The 19,691-nt window shown below is 42.7% G+C and overlaps 1 protein-coding gene across 6 annotated transcripts; it reads left to right on the top strand.

Moving 5' to 3' along the window:
- The first annotated feature begins 586 nt into the window (after nucleotides 1-586).
- efemp1 (EGF containing fibulin extracellular matrix protein 1) lies at nucleotides 587-19,032 on the top strand. 6 transcript variants are annotated; one of them, XM_080481113.1, is made up of 12 exons: nucleotides 587-664; nucleotides 804-876; nucleotides 1,480-1,583; nucleotides 1,705-1,750; nucleotides 1,912-2,199; nucleotides 13,343-13,465; nucleotides 13,580-13,699; nucleotides 15,204-15,323; nucleotides 15,416-15,535; nucleotides 16,393-16,519; nucleotides 16,609-16,801; nucleotides 17,297-19,032. In XM_080481113.1, exons 3-12 carry the CDS (start codon nucleotides 1,503-1,505, stop codon nucleotides 17,456-17,458), a joined length of 1,380 nt encoding a protein of 459 aa, XP_080337239.1. In that variant the 5' UTR covers nucleotides 587-664; nucleotides 804-876; nucleotides 1,480-1,502; the 3' UTR covers nucleotides 17,459-19,032. The 6 variants fall into 6 exon arrangements, with proteins under 6 accessions (XP_080337239.1, XP_080337242.1, XP_080337240.1 ...); XM_080481114.1 differs by lacking the exon at nucleotides 587-664 and having other exon boundaries at nucleotides 728-866; XM_080481112.1 differs by lacking the exon at nucleotides 587-664 and having other exon boundaries at nucleotides 779-876.
- The last annotated feature ends 659 nt before the right edge of the window (nucleotides 19,033-19,691 follow it).

Here is a 19,691-nt window from a genome sequence, read left to right as displayed (position 1 = left end):
CAGATAGGACACTCCCCCCTCCCACTAAGGATTACTAATAAACTTATACATGAGTAAATGTGCATTCATTAGGTTACCATAATTGAAAAATTTAGGTTAAAATAGTATATTGAATACACAAGTGCAACTATTTTTGAATTGAACTTTGTTACAAAGGAAAGTTTTCCTGCTAAAAAATAAAAATCCTCTTTCAAAAACCTACTCAAAATATCAATTACTTTTTAACGGCATATACTTGTGTTTATAGCAGACACTTCAATTTGCCTTCAAGGCTTACATTTGCCAGACAAACCATCAGTAAGTTACACTGTCGAGACTCTTTTGGAAGCAATTGTAGATTGTGTTAAAAATTATAAACTTGTTAGTTATAAGTGTGCAGATTCGAAGAATCAAACATTGATTGTATGATACAAATTGTTCTTAAACATTATTAAAATAGCACACGGGAAAAAGACAAAACGTGTCAAAGACTTTCACAGCTTGCACCAAATTAGATTCGTTTTTTTTTTTCTTTTTTCTTTTTAAAAGATACAAGCTGTCTACTTTTTTTCTTTCTAATATCACCGTGCTTTCTTCATCAGCCATCAGTCTATAGAGGGAGCCACTTTAACCTGCTGTTGTGCTGCAGCTCGATGAGAGGAACTCACGGAGCTCAACCTGCCCGGTACCCCCCCCCCCCCCCCCCCCCCCCCCCCCAATGTCATTCTCTACTAACCGCATGTTCATCACAAGAGCTGCTTGCGCTCCCTCAAACATTTAACATCCTCTGCACCGTAAGGACCGACCTGCTTCCCACTGTTCAGGAACTACGCAGAGAGCGGAGGAGGTTTTCGTCCGCAAGACCTGGAGAGTTGGATAATCCGCAGGTAGTTGCAGGTACGTCGGCGTCCAGGCGCCACTGGAATGATAAAGCTATCACATGAAGGTTTTTTTTTTTTTTTTTTTTTGTATCATCAATGAAAGTAACAATGAAACAAATCAAAAGAAAAAACTGCGAATGCCTGGGCAATAATTAAAACACTCTGGTGGTGCATGTTTTTGTTGTAACTCATTTATTTCGAGGAATTGTCCAGTAACAAGTGTCAACGTGATGAACAAAGCAAGTTCAGGGAAAACACACTCATGCAGTCATATGTGCGGATACAGAGTTTTAATCAACATGAGGTCCGCACGGGTGATTAACTTCTTCATTTTCCTGACACTGATTGGCACACGGGGACGTGTTTACGCACGAACTTTACGCGCATTACGCACTAATCCATTTGGAGAAAAACAGAAAAACACTTCACTCGGTTGAAGTCGCAGATTTACCTGGAGCCGTGCCAACATAAACATCAAGCCAGCGGCGGGAGATGTTGGGACTCGTTAAGCAATGCCATCAATGATGTAATAACGGGTATTAAAACTTGTAGGCTTGTCAAGCCAAAAAAAATGATCTTGCACGCTCTATCTGCTCGGTGCCTCTGCATCTCGTTACAGTGCCTCTCCGACGTTTGGTCGACATGCTGGGAATCTGCGTGTGTCTTTGTGCGGTTTTCACTCATGTCCTGTCTCAGGAGGCTGAAGAACCCATCTCCTACACAGTGAGTACATTCATCATTTTTCGTAAAAGGCTCTGGGTTTGTCTTGTATTTATTTTATGCACTTGCTTATAGCGGCATTAAAACGTGTGTTGTTGTGTCCCCCCCCCCCCCCCCCCCCCAGTGTACAGAAGGGTATGAGTATGACAGAGTCAGAGAGCAATGCAGAGGTGAGAAATTACTGTTCCGCTATGTATTTTTTTATGGAGATTGATGCTCTCTCTCTGACTTGTCTGTTTAATGTCAATCTTTTTTTTATATGATCCTTTTATCCAAATACTCTCCTCACATATGAAATCTACATTTCTTTTTCTCTCTCTTTTGATGTCAGACATTGACGAGTGTGCCTTGTTAGCCGATGCCTGCAAAGGAGGGATGCAGTGTATTAATCACTTTGGTGGATACCTCTGCCTCCCCAAGAGTGCTGTCATCTATATCAGCAAGGAGGGTGAGCAGGTGGTGCCTCGTGACCCCGTTCCTCCTGCTCCTGCTCTTCCAGCAAACCCACCTCCGTTCACGCAGGGGACTGCAGGTGGGAACAGTGGCAGTTCCTCGACGGGGAGCCGGACCATCCGCTGTACACCCGGATTCACTGCAGATGAGCAGAACCTCTGCAGAGGTAAGGTCCACAAGCCCGAGGAGGTTACGTTGCCCCTCTTGACAAAAATTAAGATGATGGGAATTTCCTTTAGAACTACAATTTCTATTTTGCTGCTTGACACCAACACATGCTGTGAACACATGTTATCTCAGAAAGCTCTGTTGAAAAGTGTCTCAGGAGAGAGCTCGGCCTCTGTCAGCAAGCCTAGAGGTGTAACTAAAAGCAAGGCCTCGAAGTGCAAAAGGGAGGGCTGCCATATTCTCTAGATGAAAAGCATTTTTTGAAATCTTCCAGAATATTGAAGGTCTTTGGCCTTCATGAGAGATTACACCCTAAAAATGTGGTTGCAATTTGAGCCCCACTCCGATGACTGCAGTGTGCTGCAGTATGCTGGCAGAATTGCTGGCAGAAATATTTTTATCTCCTCAATATCAGGAGTATGTATCTTTTGTTGAACTTGGCCAGGAGCTGCTCTGCTGCCTCGAAGAATGTGTCTCTTGCAGAGCTATGTAGGTATTTGATAATTACTTGCTAACGACTTTAGAGCCTCAATAAGCAGCGCTCCAAAGGTGAACTGTTCATCCATCTGTTTGACAGTCATCAAGAGCTAAACTATGCGTTGCTGCCAGATGTGTTGCAAGCCCCTCGGTTTTCCTCACCGTGATGTCATGTTTTCTAAAATCTTTGGTTGCTCGCAGCGTGATGTTTTTGGCCGGAGTTCAGCTTCTTCTGAAAATTCTTGATATGCTGGGTATTGGATTTTTCTGCTTCAGGGTGAAAAAAATCAAGCATATTTTTTTGTTAAAATAGTGGCCTGCTATGTGTTCACTTTTAGCCTTTACACCCACAGGAGTGAGTCCCTGAACCTCGACTAGGTAGTAGGCTGCGACTTCAGTAGCCGTGCATGAGCGTGGGTGTGATGTTTTGTGTTTGAGCAAGCCACTTTGATCCCCTCCAATGGGGAGTGGTTTTAAGATTCATTCTTTGTCTCACTGACACACACACACACACACACACACACACACACACACACACACACACACACACACACACACACACACACACACACACACACACACACACACACACACACACACACACACACACGCACACACACAACAAAGGAGTTATCTCCATCTGGATCGGAGGCTCTGATATCACTTTGTAGGCTCGTAGCTTCAGCTTGTCCACTGTCTTGTTCTAAAGGAGGTTGAGGGTGTCGGTATGTAAACTCCACCAAATCCAAAGCAAAGTGCATTAAAGTACAGCGCATGTGTGAAGGCTTTACAAACTCTCCGTGCCAGCAGGCAGGGTGATGTGTGGCGTGGCTGTGGGGTTGAGGTCTGCGGTCACATCGTGAAAGTAACAAATTTGATTTTACACCTGGGGCGAAGATATGTGTGAGGCGTTTTATGTGTTTCTCTGAATTGGAACCCAATTAGGTTTTATTAGAGTGTAAAACATGGCAGCATATCAGTTGAAGTAACCACATAAGCAGGCTGGCATGGGCAGGATACGTATTCACTGGTGTGCTGTTTCGGTGCATGGGCTAAACAAAGATAGGCTGTTGCTGTCAGTATTATTGCTTTGAAATGACTGCCGTTTTAACTGGAAGGCGTCTCATGCCGTTATGTGGGCGTATATTTCTGCTGGTAGAGTGATATAATCTGTGTTTACATCAGTCTCTGGTTTCTCTGTCATTACCTTTAACTCGCTACAATGAGCCAATTGTTCTTGGACACAGGATTGTCTTTGCTGCTTTTCTTTTTTTTTCTTTTTTTTTTATTATTATCTTTCTACCGCAGTGGCTGTTCCTCACGGCTACCTTGCTAGTGTAGGAATTCCCATTAACTTTGAACGGGGGTGAAACCTCAATGTATCAAATAGCGCTTACAACAGACTCCTTCCCTGCTAACTCACCACTCTGTGGAGGAAACCTGGAGTGCAGCGTCAGGTAGGGCAAAGGGGAAGATGAAAGGCTGACACTGACTAAAGAACCACAGATGTGCCGGAGCACTGACCAATCCAGGTTGTACCAACGCCACGACTTGTGCAGCTGCGGAGTTGTTTTGGTGACTTACTGCTGAGTGTGTGGTGAATATAGGAGAGATTAGCTGAATGCGCTGCAAGAAACCAAGCCAATTTTCCACATAACAATTTTAACGGTTTGAAAGAGAAGCTTTTAAAAGGAAATGAGTTCTCTTAAGTGCAATATTTTTTATGCTGATTAAAAGCAAAACAGCCCACAAGAAAATATAACGCACATGAATCTGATGTTTTCTTTTTAATTGCAGCTTTCATATGAGGGGAACCGCTCGCAAGGAGGCATTAAGGCCCTTCGGCCCTCGAGTGTGAACGGGAGCCTGAGTGTGTGTTATTGCCCTGATACATCGGGTTGTGTGTTGGCGCCTACTTTCAGCCACACTGTGAAACTATGAAGCTTTACTGTACGTGTGACAGCTTAATGATGCCTCACATTTCCATGACCTACACCCGCCCGCCAAAAACACACACACACACACACACACACACACACACACACACACACACACACACACACACACACACACACACACACACACACACACACACACACACACACACACACACATAACCTACAGTGTTTAGCGCCGGGTGACGCCTACAAGCGGTTTGTTGTCGTCCTGTGTATTTATATTAACGTTTATTTTCAGCAGAGGTGAGATCACTTCCTGTAAGAAATGAAGGTTGTCCATCAAACGTAGCGGAATCCGTCATCGGATCTAGTGAGAAGTGAAAAGCACTTACTGTATTTTATGACTCTCGTGTACAGCTTAGCACCTACACATGTTAGAAATACTTGCTTCGCTGTATTTTCTGTGGCTTTAGGTATACAGTGTTCGCCACAGATAATTCCGCACATCGTGTTTTACATTTTGCGTGTCATGGTGTTCTTCACACCGGTTTTCAGTTTACATACTTTAGAAGCAGCCTTTTTTTTTTTTTTTTCATTTCTAAATTAGATACCAATGCACTGCAGTATGAGACATGAGAAGACACGCCACTCCTGTTTACCTGTCTGGTTTCTTCAGGTCATGTAGGCCACATTACCACCTACATGCTTGACTAATTTCAGCTATGTCTGGCCGCTCTTCACCTGTAGCGGCTGGAAATCTTTCCTAAATATGTTCTAATAAGGCCGTTAAGCCTTGTGTGACAGAGAACTTGTGTACTTTTCCGAATGAGGCAGAGCGCATGCAATAACATTTTTCCGCACAGATGCAATGCACTCGGGAGGAATATCTCAGGAATGTCAGCGGTGGTTGTTTTTTTCCGTTTGCTCCCATCTTTTGTGATGGTAGGAATTACTCACCACCTTGAAAGATAAGCATCCGATCGATCTGCGAGGAGCAGGAATGCAGAGAGCAGAACAAGCAGGGAGATCCCAGAGGCTGCGAGGCACGACACAACACCGCCGGCAGGCTTCATGATTTGACCTTTACAGTTAATACTTTGGATCTCAACCTGTTGTCGTCTCATCTTAACATTTGCATTTGAAGAAACGGGCCCCGGCTGTGAGGCTCTGGCGAGCCACTGACAATGTAGAGGGATGAGACGACAAATGCGAAACGTCCTCACAGTTTATCAGGAAAATTCCTCTACATCTTATCCCGCAAGTGATTGTTTCTCCGAAACCTCCATCAAAGATAAGCAGCACAGATCCAGAAAATATGTGTTGCACTGAGAAGGAAGTCCTCTGACTCAGGATACGATGACTGGTAAGCTAAAGTGATGCTCGGCAGGAAGCAGTAGGATCAAATTCCAAACATTTGTTTAATGGAAACTGACCCATTTTGTCGGGTTGCTGAAACAGAAAGACACCTGAGGGAAACCTCTGTCCCCGCTGAACCCTGGCATTACCAGTTAAGCTCCTGTCTTCCACCCAATGATTTACACTGCCCCCCATCTATATGTCTTCACATGCAGCCCTCCCAGCGCCCTATGATTTCACTGTCCTGCCTATTGCACCTGTTACACTACAGCTTCAGTTGTAACTACTAGTGTTGACTCTATGAGCCTTTGTATTGTGAATGCTGGCAACACTGGCGGGCTGTACAGGGCTGAAGTGGTTCACACTCTCACCTCATAATAAGAATGAACATATTATGAGCACAAGTTGGGGTTGGAGGCTTTTTTGTTTCTTCCCACAGTCAAAAAACATGCATTTTACTCTAATTGGTGACTAAAACTTGGTGAATGTGTGAATCTGGATGTTGTGTTGCGTTTAGCCTGCTTCCCTCCACCATAAGTTTTATAAAGCAATATAGAAGATAGATGGTAACACTGGTGTAACTGTTGGTTTCTATTTGGTCATTGAATAAGTTGCCTTAAGACTTGTCAGACAAACACGTTTTTTTGATAGAACTTTAAATAGACTATCATTATTTTTACCTTATGGCAAAGTTTCACAGCCAAAATGAGTCTAAAGCAATTATCTTTGGTTCGATTGAACATCTTGAAGGCTCACTCAGCCAATCAAATCACTATTTATGCATGTCTTGATTTATTACTTCCAATGAACATCATTGAGGACATGTCAGAACTCTTTTGAAATCATTTTGTGCTTTGACCACCAGAGAGCACTGACAAGTATATTTTTTAAATGCAAAATATCCATTCTGTATTTTTTTTTCTATGAATCCAACATTGTTGAGTAACTACACTTAATTTTCAAAACATTCAAAACATTTTTTTCTTTCAGTTTAAAAAAAAACCCCCAGACTTAATAAAACATTACGATTTACAGTTTTCTAAATGAGATTTTAGTACGAGCATTCTTTTCAAACGCCAAGCATTTTTCTTTTAATATTTCAGAGTTCCTAATAATAAATCAATTGTGCAAACAACTCCCGGCTGTCAGAACCCAGTTCCCATCAATGTGCTGGAAAACCTGATGACTTTGCAACTTCCCATCGACTGATAAACAACTTTCAGCTTCTTTGGATTACCAAATGTGTTTTAACCTCTGCGTCTCTGCAAAAATAAATTTGATATATACATTTCAAAATGTATGAGTGGTAGGCACTCTCACCTCACTGCTAGAATATTCAAGTCCATTAGGGGCCTTACTATGTGGAGTTTGCATGTTCTCCCTGTGCACGTGTGTTTTGGAATCTTTCTTAGTGGATGTGTGTTTGCTTCTCAGTCTTTGCCTTGTGATTTATTGGCGACCTGCCCATGATGTACCCGGCACTTCGGTCATAGCTGGGATTGCCAGTCTCTGTAAATTCAATCAAACCAACATGACAGATCCCCCTCTGGCCTGTGCAAGGCGACTGTACAGTCTGCTGTTATTGCTTGCGGTTTCTCTAGCGGGCCCTCGCCGCCGCCACATCAACAATAGAAGGGAGGGGTGAGGAGAGGAGAGGAGAGGAGAGGAGAGGGGGAAGCAGCTTTGCCATGCCTCCTTGGTGTAAGCGCCTGATGTTGTTGTTATTATTCTCCCCGAGGTCGGTGCCTGTCCAACGGCCAGCTGCTTCCTCCTCTGATGTTCTTACATGTGTTGATCTTTCCGTTTACCTCATGATGGAAAGGGACACGGTGCTGCTATAAATCACTATTCAGCACTCTGCCGGGTGACACTCGCATGCAATCGCAGAGCTGCTGTTTTCCTCACATGTTCTCCTGTTCTTGTTATCAGGCTCTCTCTTGGAGCGTGTTTACCCCGTTCCCTGTCGGCTTGCTTTCATTCTTTCCAGGGCTGCACATAAATGGCTGCAGCCGTGTCAGGTGGGCAGAGTGACTGATTATGCTCAAGTTGCTCAGCACTTCTTCTTTCAAAGCATTTTTAGAGGAACAGGAAGGGATGATTATCAGTTTGGAATGCGGCTGGCACAGTGGATGGATTTTCAAGAACGTCAGGACTCTGCTGGACCTTTGGAATAGTGTGGAACAAACTCACAAATCAGTTAGTGAGTGTCAGCAGGACTGAAACTCCTGTTCCTACTGAACAATGAGAGTGATGAGAAGGGGAATCTAGGGAGCGGTGCAGATCGCCGTGGAAATATTTAATGCCCTAACATGGATGGAAACACAAGGAATATGAAATCTGAGTGTCTTGAATTCTTTGATTTCTTATCTGTTTTGTGTTTGGATTTGCTTTGAAGGGGAAACACAACCACTCCCATTCGTCCCAGGGTTGTGTTCAAGCCAGCGTTAGCTGCATTTTCACACTGCAATGCAGAGAGAATTATACACCAATGAAACGACACGCAGTGCAGCGAGGGGTGAAGTTAAGGTGTGTGAGGTTAAGCAAAACCGAGCACTTTGGGAATTGTGTAGTATGACATGCTGATAAATTTGACGTTGTGAAATTTTATGGGCCATTAACATCACACGTCTTGCCCCCCTGCTTTCCCCAAAGATTGAATTATCCAATAATCAGAGGGAGACTCTGTCCAACAGCAGGACGGCTCCAACTGTTCTCTGGAACAGCTCAGGCTTTCCGTTGTGGCGAGGGAGGGGGGGGGGGGGGGGGGGGGGGGGGGGGGGTTCAGTGAAAACAAGGCAAAATGCTCTCAAGTGATAATTACAGCGAGTCCTATCATGTCCGTATAAATGTGGAGCAAATAACACATTGTTCTGAATTCAAGCCAAATGATTTTTACTCTCTCGTTTGGATGGATATACCACTAAAACATGTGTGTGCCTGCACACACAAAGTGTATCCCTTCATTCTGTAAAGCATGAACAGCTTGGCAAAAAGACCTTGTGAACACCTCGAACAGGACCTCAGAAGCACATGCAGTCACTAAAAACGTAGACATACACAAATTCTTTGAGCTGCCGCCATTGCCGTTACTCCCCCGGCTCCCACAAGGCATTTAGAATTAATCTCCCTGAAAAGCAAGGAGTTCTAAACTCTGACATCACGTAAGCACACACGACCGTAAATCTAAGTTTAAATCAGAAAAAGCCCTTTTGCTTTTTTTTTTTTTTTTTTTTTTTTGTTTGAAAAGCGTTTCCACCCTCTCTCCTCATTCTTTCCTTTCACATCTTCCCCTCTTGTGCTGGACAGCCTTATCGTTCCCTGTGATGTTGCAGCAAGCTCCCACTTGGAAGAAACTTGTAAGCCATGTTGAATAAATTGAGAGAGAGAAAAAAAAAAAAAATCTGACCTCAGAGAACAGGCTCACTTCTCCCCACTCACAGCACATCATCACATTTGATAGCTTTTCGCTGTAAAATCTGTTTTCCTTTGTAAACTATATGGATTGCATGTGGCACACTGTGGAGACTTTATGAGACCGAGGAGCCATCGAGTGTGGGATACTCTCCTACCCCACCCACCCGCACACACGCACACAACTCCTGCGAAACTTTATTTTGGCAGCCTCTAAAAGGTTTAGTGACAAAGTAGCAGTTACCACGAGATATTCCTGTGAATGAACCTTTGGATTGCATTCAGCACATGTGCTTTTATTTAGAGCTCTGCAAGCTTTTTTTTTTGTGAGGAGAGGGAAGATGACTCTGACTTTTCCGAAGAACTACGCTGCTCATATTTAAACAATTTACAGTTAGACATGTGCAGTCACTTCTTTCGGTAACTTTTCATGGTCTCTGCACTCACTTGTGCGAGCGTTGGAGCGCGATCCAAAAGCCAGCTGGATTATGTTCCCTGCAGCTACAACACCTTGTTTAATGATTCTCGTCGTCTTTTCAGAGAGCCAAAAACCACTTTGCCCAACGGTGGCATAAACATTGTGGAGATGCCAGAGAAGACACTCTGAAATCAAATGCAATGTTAGTAAGACAAAAAGTCTTTGCAAGATTCAACAAATAAACTTTGTAATTGGAAAAAGTAGGCCTATATCAAAAAGATACACATAGGGGTTTTAGTTGTAAAGGTGGCTATATTAGTTGGACTGGACAGGATACTGTACAATCTTGAAGGTAGCCATTCATGAACAAGGGAACTAGATAGAAGAACTCATGACAACATGAAGAATGAAAGAAAGAAACAACAAAGCAGCTGAGATAAACTACAGACATGCAGACAGAAGATAGACAGCATTTAAGTAATCTCGAACGAACAGTGTCCAGGGGGAGTTTGCTCAACTGGGGCCATCTAGGATTGGAACAAACAGTGGCTTTCAGAAATTAAAGCTGGTGACCTTCCATCACAAGCTTGTTTCACTAACTTCTGAACTCAGCACCTCCAACAGGTCTTTAGAAAAGTGAGCCGCTCTATTCTGACCGGCAGTTCAACATCTTACATGTTGTCAGTTGGTTTAATGTCACCGAGCAGTCGAGCGGCTCTTCAGCCAACACTTTAGTTATTGCTAATGCTTTGATAGGCGAGTGACAGTATGTCTGTTATATTTCCGCATAACTGTTTTCACGTTCAATAAAAGCCAACTTATGCTTCAGTAAATGTAACTGCGTAACTGATTTCATGACAAGAATTATGTGCTAACTTGTTACTGTCAAAACTTGTTGTCATGCAGGGATATCATGGTTAACTTTAGATTTTGTCCTGATTCTAGTCCGAGCTTCAGGATGATGTATGTGTGCTGTTATAAATCCTGTACATCAACACAACTGCCTGCATCAAAATGATCACCATAACATTTATTCAAATTTTTAATTTGATTTAGATGATTTCTTTTGATTCGTGCCCAACATTTAAAAAATGGCATTGAAATTGATTCAAGTGCAGGTGGAGTTAGTACATTTGCTCTGTGTGAACACAGACCCTCCCAAACATCTGCATTGTCACGCATTGTAGGGTTTAACTAATCCGCTTGTTGGCTTTTCTATCTTGTTCGATTACGTATGTAGTGACATGAAAATCATAACATTTCATTTGCATCATAGCTTTTGTTGTCCATTTGTTGACACCGTGATCCCATCGACCCCCGGGACTTCCACTCATTAGGAATTAGGAGTCTGACGATTGCGTGGTGTGAATCTGCTCTGGTGCCAGAGGGCAGGGCATTTCCAGTCCAAATGAATCACCAAATACCTCCAGTAAGTGGGCGTGGTCATGAATCACAGGGGCTTGATTCTGGCTTCTGCTGTTGTCTTGAGTAATTGCTGATGTTCATTCAATTTGTTGGTGCTGTACTCAGGATTTTATTGTCTTTATTTATTTGATAAGAGCATCACTCTAATTCTTTGAGAGTTCTAGTTTGCACAGCTATCTTTGGGCAAGTGGTTCCTCATTGTGCCTTACCAGGTAATATTCACCTGCTGTGTTGTTAATACTGTTCTCAGACAATAGTATTGTCATATAAAGTGTATTTCACCAAAAGTAGAAATTCTCAATATTAATTCTCAGTATCAAACAGGGCCTCATCTGGAAGTTTCACCAGCAGGGACAGGCACCTTGGGATGTTGCAAGTGGGACAGTGTCCCAAAGTGTAATACATCTGGAATCCAAGTGTTTGGTTTCTTTCTGACACTTCGTGCTATTTACAGACACACTTTCACTGAAGACTTTCAAGACTTTTGTTTTTCCTGAACATGTTTTCTCTGTGCATTCCATGTCCTTCACCTGTTGTTCCTGAGGTGCATCTTCACTTAAATCCCACTTCTGTCCCACTTTTGTAGAGTTCAGCAGATTTTCATCCTCTTAACTTTTCCTTCATAGCAGAGTGGATACACTTACCTGCAGTCTGCCTTTTGGTTTTTATTTGTACTCCAACAGCAGCTCAACTCAGTGGTGGATCTGGATATCGTGGGTCTGGAATATTGTTTCCAGCTGAACCCACATCACATCAAACATTTCAAAAGAAATATCAGTTCAAGATCTTCATGCAGCAACAAGCACATTCCTGTGCTCATTGTGATTGCATATATTTATTAGTTTTACAGATTTCATCACTGTGTACCCTCCATGAATGTATACAAATTTTTTTCAAGACTGGCTGCATCTGAACCTGGCTGGAGAGTAAAGTAATCATATCAGGAATACACAGTGCAGCTTACACTTCAAGTCTTTTGGCTATTGTCAAGCTCCACACGTGCCAAATAACAACACAATAATAGTACCCTCTCCTTTCCCTGTGTGTGTGGTATTGAGGATAACTGTCTGTCATGCCATTAAACTGATGCCCAGTGGCTGTCTGCATATGACGGGTTGTGTCAGACCACCCAAGAGGATTGCTGGTGGGCCTCGAGGATGAGAGTATACACTATTGGCATATTTGTAGTGTGTGTGTGTGTGTGTGTGTGTGTGTGTGTGTGTGTGTGTGTGTGTGTGTGTGTGTGTGTGTGTGTGTGTGTGTGTGGGAGGTTTACAGTTAGAAAAACCTTCTTTTTTTTTTTTCAAGAAGCTGTGACTCCAAGCAAATGAAAACTGAGATGTGTGTTTGTAGGATCAACATTAAACGTAGAATTTCTTTCACCGTATTGACGGTTTAACCAGTAGTTAGACACATACTCATCAGCCCATCATCTCATTACTTCTGAGTGCATGAAGAGTTGTTCGAAACCTTCTAGATGGCAGTAACTTTTGGGTTTCCACCTCTGAACACCATGTTTTTAAGCTCCTCGAACTCCCATGAAACTTCTGTTTGCAAAGTTATATAACTTGATAAACAGGCGTGTTTTCAGCTCGTATTAATTATGGTGTGAGAGACTGAAAGTGTTTGGATCTGTTTGCGTTTGACTTGATGGATGTCTGTTGAGAGAGCAAGGTGTTGAGGCAGTGAGCACAAAACTTATCAGTGGAGCTATTTCCCCTTCTCTTTCATGTGCTCACACACACACACACACACACACACACACACACACACACACACACACACACACACACACACACACACACACACACACACACACACACACACACACACACACACACACGCAAACCTCCCCCCTTCTAAAGCTGTCCTGTTAGTAGAAGATACGATCTGTGTTCCTTCCCTCACCCACAGCCTCTGAATAAAAGCCTTCTTTATTTAATCGCCTGCCATCCATGTGAACATGTGTCTTTATGCCCATGCGTGTGACGCGATGGTGTCGGTGATCACAGGTTTTACTGTCTGTGGAAAACAGTTCACACATCACAAAGCACACACACTACAGACATGTTGCTTTTGTCTGCCATATGTTCTTGCGTTACAACAGACAATAGCCTTGTGCAGCGCCTCTCAGTGCCTGTGTGTGTTTATTGCAGACATAGATGAATGCACGACGGGCAGAAACACTTGTGGGTCTGAACAGACGTGCTTCAACACTATAGGCTCCTATGCCTGCCAGTGTCCTCCAGGCTACCAGAAGAACGGAGATCGCTGTATTGGTGAGACAAGACACCCACCGTGTGCAGTATTAGTGATTGTAACGCAAGCATACGAACTGATTTGAATAGCTGCAATTTCAGTCAATCCCTAGTGACTCTCCTGTGTACCTGCAGATAGAGACGAGTGCGTCTTAAGCCACTACTGCATGCACAGATGTGTGAACACCCAGGGCTCTTACTACTGCGAGTGCAACGCAGGTCACAAGTTGGCCAGCAACAACCACAGCTGTGTTGGTAAGTCACTGAAAAGCCGTGTGTGCTCATGTGTGAGGGGGCGTCTGTGTATTCACCACTGAATTATAAAAACATTTCGCTTCAGTGCTTTGTTAGAGAAACAGCCTTACCAGACATTTTGTACTGAAGTGAATATCCACCTAATCTGCTCAGGGTGAGTCTCGATAGATTTTGACTTGTTATTAATTGAATTCTTGATATTATATAATAACAATAGAACAAAACCTCCCAAAACAAGTACAGTAAATAAACATTAGAATTTAAATTTAAACTAGAATTAGAATTTAAATGTAACCACTTGTTCAGTGTGTTTTAATAATACCAATTCAGTTGTAGCTACTAAATTAAAGAATTACTCTTTGTTTGCTCTACTGTCTCAGCATGCAGATAGTTCAAGAAATCTTTTAATCAGAGCAACTTTTGGCTTTGATTGCCCTGACGCTCAGAGCTATCATGGAACTTGAACCCACCCAAAGCAAAAGTCAAACAGTTACAGAGCTGTTGATCTGTAAAGGATATTTGGAGATTCGCACGTGTACACTGTACTGTACTTACTGTGTTGGTATTTATGCCTTATTTTGACTTCAGAGTCAAGATTGTGAAATTGTAATGTTATTTACTGAGATAGAATTATAGAACGGTTTACAATGTCCTCTTGATATTTGACAATCATAAGAAGTTGTGCAGAAAAATATGCTTGTAAAAATGTAGTCCTATATTGTGGTGGAAGTCAGGATTTGGGGTGCCTACTCCTCATAACAGAGTGTTTATGATATCTAAAAGATTTCAACAACAGCCAGAGTAGCACTCATTCATGAGTCATTATGGTGACTCTCTGGAATTTTGCAATACGCATTTCATTAGACTTGGGGGAGGTGGACTTAAAATGCCTGACACTGCCATTGTTAATGAAATTTTTTTTTCAGAGTTACAATCTCACTAAAATTACACAAGACAGAACACGAACCCTGACAGTACAATCTTCAAGTCACAGACAAAAGTCACCTATGTATACCAGGAGCACCACAGTACGGTCAGAAACATTTTGGACATGAAATCACGGTAATGAAATCTGATTAAATTCCGGTTCCCTGAATGTAGTTTTAGTCAAGAGGATTAAAAAAACTTCTCGTCCAATGCCTTTAATATACTTTATTAAACTAATTGTCAAGTGATGCTCTAACGGAGGAAAGAGGCCGAGCAGTGCACCAGTGGTCAGCTCCGTTATAGCACAGAAAAAAGACCAGGCTTCAATTCTGGGCTTGAGACTGCATGTTTTTCTAATGCCCAGCATGTTATGCTTGATATTGAGACAGTTGATTATTTTACTCTGTACTTTGCTTTTATCTTATAAACTAAACTAGTAATGCAGAAGCAGCTGCATTTGTAGTCATATTAGCACAAAGTAGATTCAAAGTGGAAATATTCTTAATTCACATTTCACATACATATGCAGCATTTAAAACAATTTTTTTTGTGTGTATTTTAAAAAAAAAAATTTCAGATGTGAATGAGTGTGAGGTGCAGAGTCCCTGTCAGCATCACTGCTACAACCTGATCGGTTCCTTCCTCTGTCAGTGTGAGCAGGGCTACGAGCTGGCACCAGACATGGTCTCCTGTCAAGGTGGATACGTGAATCAGCACACACTTTCGTATACAAGACTTACAGGAGCAGTAAATGCATGTTTGCAAACATTCACGTTGCCTTCTTTGCAGACATCGATGAATGCAGCTTGTCCAGCTACATGTGTCAGTACCAGTGTGTAAACAACCCAGGAAGTTACTTCTGTGAGTGTCCTCAAGGATATCAGCTCCAGGGGAACAGGCTGTGTCAAGGTACTGTTGTCATATCCCTTTTTAATATTTGTTATTTCTTGTTTTCTGGCTTTCATCAACATGGTCATAAGTGTCTTATTCATCTGCTTTGTTTTCACACACGACGAACCTCCCAAACAATATCCCTCCTCTCCTTCACTCCGTCCTCCTCCACTTTGGAAAGTCTTTGAAGATAAGCGGTTGAAGAACTTGGTATTTTCTGCTATCACTCACTCTTCTACCTCTCGAGCAGGACGGAAAGCCACCCAGTACTGTCATGGAAAGAATGCAGAGGTTAAGCAATGCAAACACAGCAACTTTGTGTTGCCCCGCTGAGCCACCTCTGTGAATTTATATGCATGATGTTGGTTTCTTGAAGTGGATTTATTTGAAGCTCCGGCGCGTTCTCAAAGGGAGAGCTGTTATTTTTTCCTTTCCCCCTCGGTCAGGTGCAGGGTTTATAGGGAGAGCCATGAATCCAGCCTGTTGTGTCAGGGGGACGTTTTGGTGATGAATCCAGGTTGCTGTGCCAGAAATAGCTTTGTGGTTTGGGGCACATTTGATGGGTCTATTTTCATGGCGCAGCAAAGTAGGGGCTGGAATCGGGCCTATATGGGGTTACATCAGGGGCTTCCCTCAAATACAGATCTGCAGGCTTCCCTCTTGTGTTTGTTCGCATCTCTTCAGATGCGGGAAAACGAAGCTGCAACCCGAAAAGCCCCATCATGACCACATGCTGAACTTTGACTGTGCTTTCACTGCTCTGATTCATGAAGCGTGCCTGTGCTTTGGAAGCATTGTCATCCAGCTATTTTGGATTAGCAGTTAACAGATTCTCTCACTCTCTTTCTCTTTCTCTCTCTGTCACTGTGCCACAGATATAAATGAGTGTGAGACAGGGACTCATAACTGCCAAGATGATGAAATGTGCTGGAACTATTACGGAAGCTTCCGCTGCTATCCCAGAAACCCCTGCGAGGCGCCTTACGTCCAAACCTCTGAAAAGTCAGCAAACTCGATGACTGCCATTTGTTTCTTCATCATGTCCGTAAAGTGGTGTCATCAGGATTGTCCAAATCATTGTGTTTCAGCAGCCGCTGCATCTGTCGCTCTCAGAATGACTGCCAAGGCCTCTCGCCCTCGATCGTCTACAAATACATGAGCATCCAGGCGGACCGCACCGTGCCAGCAGACATCTTCCAGATCCAGGCCACCAACATATACGCCAACACACACAACACCTTCAGGATTAAATCTGGGAATGAGGCAGGAGAGTTTTTCCTTCGAGTAAGTTAAAGCTCGGTTGCAGGAAACAAAGGGTTAACCACTAAACTCTTAGCTTTGCAATGCTTCAAACTCTGACACGCCAATATAGCATTTTGCTGAAAGTAGTGGAAAAACTTAAAAATTGATTTTTGCACAAGTATTGTTTCCTTGTCTAAAAGTTAATATATCTTTTTGTGAGTTTTTTTTTTTTTGTCTAACTGTGTCAGAGTTTATCATTTTGTGCTTCTTGTATATTTATTTTGTTTTATCCATATATATAAAATACATAAAACTGACAATATACTGATTTCCAAACATTGACACTGCACAGCAAAAAGACTATGGTTAAATCATGGGGAGAGTTTTTCATGTTCCTCCATGCTTGTGTGAATTTTCTGAGGGTACTTGAGTCCCCTCCTACAGTCCTTGTGTCCCATATGCAAATTGTTTTAAGTTGGACATTAAAAAGTTTGTTTTCACACATTTACACACCGATTTCTTTTTTTTTTCTTTCAGCGTTCCAGTAACGTGAGCGCCATGCTGGTGCTCACCAAGCCTTTGTCAGGCCCCCGGGAGTATATTGTGGACCTGGAGATGGTCACTCACCATCTGACCATGAACTACCGCTCCAGCTCAGTGCTGCGGCTCACCATCATAGTGGGACCCTACGCCTTCTGAGCAGCACCGCTTCCAGCAGCTCGCATTGAGTCTGGTTCAGCCAACATAGCAGTGTAACACAGCAGATGCCTGTATCAGCCTAACATACAGTACTTTACATTTTCATACAATGCGTGCATTCAACCTATAGCATAGGATGCCTACACTCAAACAGCAGCACAGCAGGTCCAATATGTTTGCCCATGTTAGACCATTTGAATGCTGGTTAACGGTTTTGGCACCTACGTTTATTTTATGTTTCAAGTTGAATCGTTTCTTACAGATTTTTGAAGTGCCTGAACAGAAAAAAAAAAAAAAAAAAGTTTGAATGGACCATTTTCATCCACAATAGTAATTTACAAAGCAATTGTTAACAGTGCAGTGGGGCACTTGGGAATGGAGGCCGAGTGCACACACATTTTAAAAGCAACTGAAGCAACCAGAACTTTTTATCACATCATGTGTGTGCACCAGTTGCAAGAAAGAGAGAAAATCTATGCAAACACAATTAACAGACCTTGTAAATCACAACTTCTGTTGAAAAATGTTTGAGGTTAGTACTGCTGTGCTGTGCTGTTTGCGCAAGTTCTTGTATAGTTTGCCCTCATGAGTAATAATTTCCAGAGAAGCCCCTGAACAGTTCAAAAGTGTAAAGGGAAGGGACTAGCCTGTGAGTTGAGAGAGTATTAAACTTTGTATTATGGCAGGCTCGATGCTCGATGCTTGTTCGACTTCACTCACAGGAGTTTAGTCATGTATATACCTGGAAACACATCTGTATGGGTATGTGTATGTGTGAATGTATGTTTTCAGTCTGTTGGACTGGCTTTGTTTATGCATGCAAGCAAATGTAAGTGTGAAGCACAGAGGAAGCGAGAAAGGAAAGAGTGAGAAAGAGCCGGTTCCCTGGATTTAGTAGATGTGGTTGGGCCATCCCAACACCTTTTTCTCACAGAGGCAATAAGAAGAGATTTTTGAACTGGAGAACATGTTCAGGAAATGACAACTTTTTGTAACACACCATGGCGAACTGACCGCCTTCTGGTGCCACAGTGGTTCTCCAGAGACACAGTCGGTCTTTTCTGATGTCGGTCCCAGGCAAGAAGTCACCCTGGCACCAGGCTGGCTTGCGTGATAAAGATAATTACAGCATTTTGGCCTTGTAGCTTGTTCATGCGTGGCACAGGGGATTATTAAAGTGCGAATACAATGCCACCAGACCTTTGGCAGAATGAGAGCTCTTTCACCGCCCGCTCTTTTGCCTTTCAGGACTCCACGTGTCTGCTTTGGCTTATTGCTGAAACACTGTAAATTGTTGACGCACAGTACTGTAAACCACATTGAACCACCACGCTGTCACAGTTCTTTAATGTAGAAAGTCATCCAACTTTGCCCTAAAATTCGAGTGCGGTTTCCGCAGTGATTATGTCGCAGTGCCTCAGAGATGAACACACACAAAAGTGTAACACTAATCTAATCATTAACTTTCTTCAGTGAAATGCCTTAATGTTTTTCTCTTCTATTTAAAATGTATTTTGTATCTTATATTAATTGTACACGGAAGAGCAAAAGTTATATTGTTGAATAAAATATGATGTACAAAAGGGCATGAGTTGTTTTTTCAGCTTTAAAATGTTTGGATCATCAGAAAAAAAAAATTCTTGTACAAAAGTTAACAAAATGTGACTTCATAATCTGCAAATGAAACAGCAGCAGCTGTGTAAAACAGAGCTACAAAGTGATGTAGTTGTTAACACTTTGGCCTCATAGTGAGAAGATACTCCATTTCAAATGTGGGTTGGACTTTTGATGTGGAGTTTGCATGTTTTCCCTGTGCATGTTTGGCTTTTACTCTCGCACAGTCTAAAAACATGTATTTGAGGCTAAATGACTATTCTAAATAGCCTGTAGATGTGTGTGTGTGTGTGTGTGTGTGTGTGTGTGTGTGTGTGTGTGTGTGTGTGTGTGTGTGTGTGTGTGTGTGTGTGTGTGTGTGTGTTTGCCCTCCGATGGACTGGTGCACTGTCCAGCATGTACTTTGACTTTGCTCAGTCAGCTGGGCTTGGCGTCACGCCACCCTAAGTTGGATAAAGCAGCATGGATGGATGTGTGAAATGCTCTGCTGCTCTTCCCATTCCTTCGGGGAAAATGTGAAGATGATTTCATCTGAATATAACAGTGATAAATGCAGTCAACATGATGCCATAACCATCATATCCATCCTGTTTACAGGGATCCAGAGGGGCTGCAGTAA

This window comes from Lipophrys pholis, assembly GCF_963383615.2.
Source record: "Lipophrys pholis genome assembly, chromosome: 15".
NCBI classification, from domain to species: domain Eukaryota; kingdom Metazoa; phylum Chordata; class Actinopteri; order Blenniiformes; family Blenniidae; genus Lipophrys; species Lipophrys pholis.
This window is presented reverse-complemented; position numbering and strand designations above follow the sequence as displayed.

Coding starts and splice junctions, on each gene's coding strand:
- efemp1 (XM_080481111.1), top strand. CDS start 1,503: ATGCTGGGAATCTGCGTGTGTCTTTGTGCGGTTTTCACTCATGTCCTG. Junction 2,200..13,342: donor TGAGCAGAACCTCTGCAGAG/GTAAGGTCCACA, acceptor TGTTTATTGCAG/ACATAGATGAATGCACGACG. Junction 13,466..13,579: donor GAACGGAGATCGCTGTATTG/GTGAGACAAGAC, acceptor GTGTACCTGCAG/ATAGAGACGAGTGCGTCTTA.